A 6,180-nucleotide genomic window follows, 5' to 3' on the forward strand; every position below is an offset into this window, starting at 1 on the left:
TATTTTTAAAATCATAGTAATAACTCAAAAAAAACATATTTTAGTATAGAAAGAGGGAATGCTATTAAAGAAATCCAGCAATTTTATTTATTTATTTTAATAAATTTTGAAATCGGTTGAATGAAAAATTAGATCTTTGTGGTATTCCAATAAATTTGAAAAAAAAAACATGTTTTCCAGTGCAAAGATAAGTTTTAAAAAGTTAAATATTAATTTGAATTTTCCAACAATCCAAAATCGCAATAAAGGATATTTTTAAAATCATAGTAATAACTCAAAAGAACATATTTTAGTGTAGAAAGGGGGAATGCTATTGAAGAGATCCAGCAATTTTTTTTAATTATTTTTATTTTTATTTTTTTAATATAAATTCTAAAATCGGTTGATGCAAATGCTTAACGCAAAGAGATAAGGCAAGAACAATTTATAGGAGATAAAATGTGATAAAATGCAGATAAGTTCTTTTGTCAAGATCTGTGATGGGGAGTTCCCTTCTGATATTTTTGCAATCCGGATAAAGTTGAGAGAAGGCAGATTGGAAAACAGTGCCGAATTCACGAGTTTCTGGTGCTTTAGTATATTTTTCATTGCCTCTATATTTTTTTTAATTCTATTAAATAAAATCATGTCGAATGAAGACGGCAAAAAGTTTTCGTTTATTTGGAGCATCGAAAATTTTTCTCATTCTTTTCTTGAGAATGGACAGAAATTAATCAGTCCTGGATTTGTAGCTGAAAGTGCAGGAGGAAGCAAATGGTGCGTCGAAATATATCCGAAGGGATTCAATCAAGAGAATGGTGAATTTATTTCGTGTTTCCTTAAAAGAAATGGTGACGATTTGTTTCACGAATTTTCTGAAGAAATCGCTGTTGATTTCACATTCAATGTTATTGGTGGACATGGCGAGATTTTAGGATCTTTTGAAGAAAAAAATAAGATCTTTAAAAAAGGAGATAGTTTTGGTTGCTTAAAGCTTGTCAAAATCGAAGATTTAGAAGAAAAGATTAAAAGCTGGCATGAAGATATTTTGACAATCCGTTGTTCGCTGATTTCCTATAAGACTATTGCAACTGAATATGCAGCTAGGTCAACCATTCCAAATTATTCTTGTTCGTTTGCTTGGAAAGTGTCAGGAAATAGTCCGCGTGCTAGCAGTAATTTTTTTAATGTTGACCAGAAGAATTTTCTAATCACAGCAATATGTAACGAATTCGGAGTTTTATTGAAAGTTGAAGAACAGGCTCGATACCTTAGCCATTATGTTTTCACTTCTGATATTACTTTGCTAGATACGAATGGTGCAGCAAAATTTCAAAAACGAGATGTCCACTTGGTTAGACCAACAAGAAATGCCAGACACGACTGGGAATTCCGATTTTTGACAAACGAACAACTTCGCGAAACCAAAAATATAATGAATGTATGTAACGAACTCACATTAGCTTGCATATTTTTTATTTCTCGTGTAGACTTCAATGAAATTGTTAAATGTAAAAGCAATCCTTTCTCATCGCTGTCATTTCCTAGTTTACGGAAGGACATGCTTTCATTGCTTTTGGATGAAAAACATGCAGATGTAAAACTTAGAACAAATAACCATGTTATTTCAGCGCACCGGTCTCTTCTTATAGCTCGATCTCCGGTCTTCTATGCAATGTTCGATCAAGAAATGATCGAAACTAAAACAGGCATTATTGATATGCCAGATGTGGACCCAAAGATATTGAAGATATTCTTAGAATTCTTATATACAGGAACAATTGAAGAATTCGACTATGATGATGCCTTAAAATTACTTATTGTAGCAGACAAGTATCAAGTCTCTAGTCTGTGCGATTTGTGCTCAATATTTTTGGTGTCAGAGTTAACTGTGGAAAATGTATGCGAAGTTCTGTGCTTAGCAGATATGACTAATAACGAATCGTTGAAAACTTCAGCTATGGAATATCTAACCAATCATGCAGCTGAAGTAATGGGTTCAACAGATTGGAAAGGGTTGATGGAAAAGAACCAAAAATTGTCAGTGGAAATAATTTCCAGCATTGCTGCAAATTGTAGCATTGTTCCAAAAAACATCGGTAGAAAGTAAATTTTGAATACGTAATGCAATCACAAAATTAATTTTTCCTACAGGTCACGTAACTGACTGTAATTTTAACTATGGGTTGAGTCAGTGATTACTATTTTATAAGTGCAATTGATTACTATTTTACTAATGAGCTTTTGTTTATTATTTCATAAATGCAACTGATTACTTTTTTATTTTTGTAAGTTACTATTTTACAATGCATGAACATCAATGTAACAAAATTCCTAAGGAATATGTATTAAATATGAATTGTGCAACTAATTACCATAGTATTACTTGAAATAATTCAAATTATTAAATTCAGCCAACAAATATTAAATTACGTTTGACTTATTTTGTATCAAATTTATTTTAAAGAAATATGTCATAAATGGTTTCTGCTATAAATATGACTATACTGTTAAAGTCGGGTAGATCCTAGGATTTACCAGACTTATTGTTTTTAGCACAATTCTCACAGAAAGTTTAAATATTCAGCTGTGGATAATGAAGCCAACCACACATCTGTGGTAATGAATTTGGTGCAGATGCTATATCTTTTATAACCAACAATACACAAAATTAGATTCTTAACATATAAATGCAAATTTTTAAANTTAAGTTTTGAAAAAATGTAGGAAATATCCACTTACAGAAACATCCACATTGTTGACTTATACGATGCAAGGAATGATATTTAATATAAATGAACTGATTCCATGAAACTGTAATATTTTCAAACATATTTGCATTAATACTATTTTTAATTAAATTAATAGAATTATGAAAATTGTCAGTCATATATATTTATCTAAAAAGCTAATAGACAAACTTTTCTAAAATAGTATTAATGTACTTTACGAAAATAGTAAGTACTTTAAAACTTTCAATTATAAACAAATATTATCAAACAAATGTAAGAAAATTCTGTAGAGAAATACTTCATTTGTTCTGAAGGTGTAAATAGCTTTTTATCATTGTATATTGATACCATAACTCATTTTTCCCAATTTTTTTAAAATTATTTTCTTTAAATTTTTTTTATATAAATTCTAAAATCGGCTGATGCAAATACTTAAAGCAAAGAGATAAGGCAAGAACAATTTATAGGAGATAAAATATTATAAAATGCAGATAAATTCCTTTGTCAAGATCTGTGATGGGGAGTTCCCTTTTGATATTTTTGCTATCCGGATAAAGTTGAAAGACGGTAGATTAGAGAACAGTGTCAAATTCACGAGTTTCTAGTGCTTTAGTATATTTTTCATTGTCCCCATTTTTTTTAAAAATACTATTAAATAAAATCATGTCAAGTGAGGACGGCAGGAAATTTTCGTTTATTTGGAGCCTCGAAAATTTTTCTCACTCGTATCTTGAGAATGGACAAAAATTTATCAGTCCTGAATTTGTAGCTGAAAGTGCAGGAGGAAGCAAGTGGTGCGTCGAAATATATCCGAAGGGATTCGATCAAGAGAATGGCGAATTTATTTCGTGTTTCCTTAAAAGAAGTGGTGACGATTTGTTTCCTGAATTTTCGGAAGAGATCGCTGTTGATTTCACATTCCTTGTTGTTGGTGAAAATGGCGAGATTTTAGGATCTTTTGAAGAAAAAAATAAGATATTTAAAAAAGGAGATAGTTTTGGTTGCTTTAAGCTTGTCAAAATCGAAGATGTAGAAGATAAGATTAAAAGCTGGCAGGAAGATACTTTGACAATCCGTTGTTCGCTGATTTCTTATAAACAGATCGCAAGTGAATATGCAGCTAGGTTAACCATTCCTATTTATTCTAGTTCATTTGCATGGAAAGTGTCACCAAATAGTAGGCATGCTTCAACTAATTCTTTTAATCTTGGCCAGTTGAAAATTGAAATCAAAGCGATTTGTAACGATTCCGGTGTTTTATTAGGAATTCAGGAACACGCTCCAAACTCTGATCCTTATCTTCTTATTTCTGATATTACATTATTGGATTCGAATAGTTCAGCAAAATTTCAAAGACGAGACGTTCATTTAGTTTCACGAAGAAATGATACCAAAGACGAATGGGAATTCCTATTTCTAACAAAAGAACAATTTAACGAAACCAAAAACAGATGTAAAGAACTCGCATTAGTTTGCACATTTTTTATTTCACGTGTAGGCTTCAATGAAATTGTTAAATGCAAAAGCAATCCTGCCTCATCACTGTCATTCCCTAACTTACAGAAGGACATGCGTGCATTGCTTTTGGATGAAAAACATGCAGATGTAAAGCTTAGAACAAATAACCATGTTATTTCAGCGCACCGGACTCTTCTTATAGCCCGATCTCCCGTCTTCTCTGCAATGTTCGATCAAGAAATGATCGAAGAAAAAAAAGACATTATTGATATGCCTGATGTGGACCCAGAAATATTGAAGATATTTTTAGAATTCTTATATACAGGAACAATTGAAGAATTCGAGTATGATAAAGTCTTAAAATTACTTATTGTAGCAGACAAGTATCAAGTCTCTAGCCTGTGCGATTTATGCTCATTATTTTTGGTGTCACAGTTAACTGTGGAAAATGTATGTGAAGTTATGCGTTTAGCAGATATGATTAATAACGAATCGTTGAAAACTTCAGCTATGGAATATCTAACCAATCACGCAGCTGAAGTAATGGGTTCTTCTAAATGGAAGGGGTGGATGGAGAAGAATCAAAAATTATCAGCGGAAATAATTTCTGACATTGTTACAAATTTTAGTATTGTTCCAAAAAACATTGGTAGAAAGTAAATTTTGAATGCGTATTACAATCACAAATAAAAAATTTTTTTACAGGTCACGTAGCTTACTATAATTTTAACTATAGGTTGAGTCAGTGATTACTATTTTATAAGTGCAATTGATTACTATTTTACTAATGAGCTTTTGCTTATTATTTCATAAATTCAACTGATTACTTTTTATATTTATAATTTATTACTATTTTACTATGCATAAATATCGATGTAACAAAATTCGTAAGGCATATGTATTAAATATGAATTGTGCACTAATTACCATAGTATTACTTGAAATAATTCAAATTACTGATTTCAGCCAGCAAATATTAAATTATGCTTTACACTTATTTTGTATCAAATTTATTTTAAGGAAATATGTCATAAATGATTTCTGCTATAAATATGAGTATACTGTTAAAGTCGGGTAGACCTTAGGATTTACAGGTAAAACATAGGATTTACCAGGCTTATGGTTTTTAGCATACTTATCACAAAAAGTTGAAATATTCAGCTGTGGATAATGCAGCCAACCACACATCTGTGGTAATGAATTAGATAGGTGCAGATGCTACATCTTTTTTAACCAACAATACACAAAGATTTTTAGCATTTAAATATTCATATAAATGCAAATTTTAAAAAAAAACTGTAGAAAAAAATATTTAAACACTGTTAGAATTGAAATTTTTTAAATTATATATATATTATCTTAAATTTAGCAATTTCCAAGATAATATCACTTTGCTACATAATAATTTAAAAAGCTTTAGATTGTTTATTTTTCGATTATTATCTTACATTTAAAGAAATTGTATGTAAAATTAAAATAAATTGAAATAGTTGCTAATTTAAATTTAATTAAATAAATAAACAATATTGAATGAACTTTTCATAAATTTAAAGTGAAGCTAATTCAACATGTCTCGTAGCAAATTTGTATTACATGGAGAGTTACAAAAAATTTTTACAGGGAAAAACTATCGCAAATTATGTTGAAATTTCAATATCTGTTGCATAATGTGAGTGACGATTAAATTTAACAAAGAATGTAATGTCTTGGAGACTAACTTAAAATTTTATTCTTAAAAAATTAACTTAAACACTGTTTCTGCTTTGTTTTTACTCATGAGGTACAAAAAATGCAGAATGCTTTGAGATATTAATATCTTTTCTATTTCCTCTTATCATGCATTTATTAAAAATTATATTTTCGATGCAAAAAAAGAAAAATATTTATATATTTAACAAGTTTCTGATATATGATTCCCTAACCAAAATTTTTTTCATGCTAAGCTGACGCCAAAATTCAATCGCGATTTATTAAATTATGTTAAATTATTAATAGAATTAAATAATTAATA

At 29.5% G+C, this 6,180-nt stretch overlaps 2 protein-coding genes across 2 annotated transcripts; both read left to right on the top strand.

Moving 5' to 3' along the window:
- Nucleotides 1-385: 385 nt before the first annotated feature.
- On the top strand, nt 386-2,408 carry LOC107440068 (speckle-type POZ protein-like B). Its single transcript, XM_016052848.3, has one exon. It carries the CDS (start codon nt 449-451, stop codon nt 2,087-2,089), a length of 1,641 nt encoding a protein of 546 aa, XP_015908334.3. The 5' UTR covers nt 386-448; the 3' UTR covers nt 2,090-2,408.
- Nucleotides 2,409-3,198: 790 nt separating this feature from the next.
- On the top strand, nt 3,199-5,092 carry LOC139424957 (speckle-type POZ protein B-like). The gene has a single exon (XM_071177303.1). It carries the CDS (start codon nt 3,375-3,377, stop codon nt 4,827-4,829), a length of 1,455 nt encoding a protein of 484 aa, XP_071033404.1. The 5' UTR covers nt 3,199-3,374; the 3' UTR covers nt 4,830-5,092.
- Nucleotides 5,093-6,180: the final 1,088 nt, after the last annotated feature.

Source organism: Parasteatoda tepidariorum, chromosome 2 (genome assembly GCF_043381705.1).
Source record: "Parasteatoda tepidariorum isolate YZ-2023 chromosome 2, CAS_Ptep_4.0, whole genome shotgun sequence".
In the NCBI taxonomy this organism is placed as follows: domain Eukaryota; kingdom Metazoa; phylum Arthropoda; class Arachnida; order Araneae; family Theridiidae; genus Parasteatoda; species Parasteatoda tepidariorum.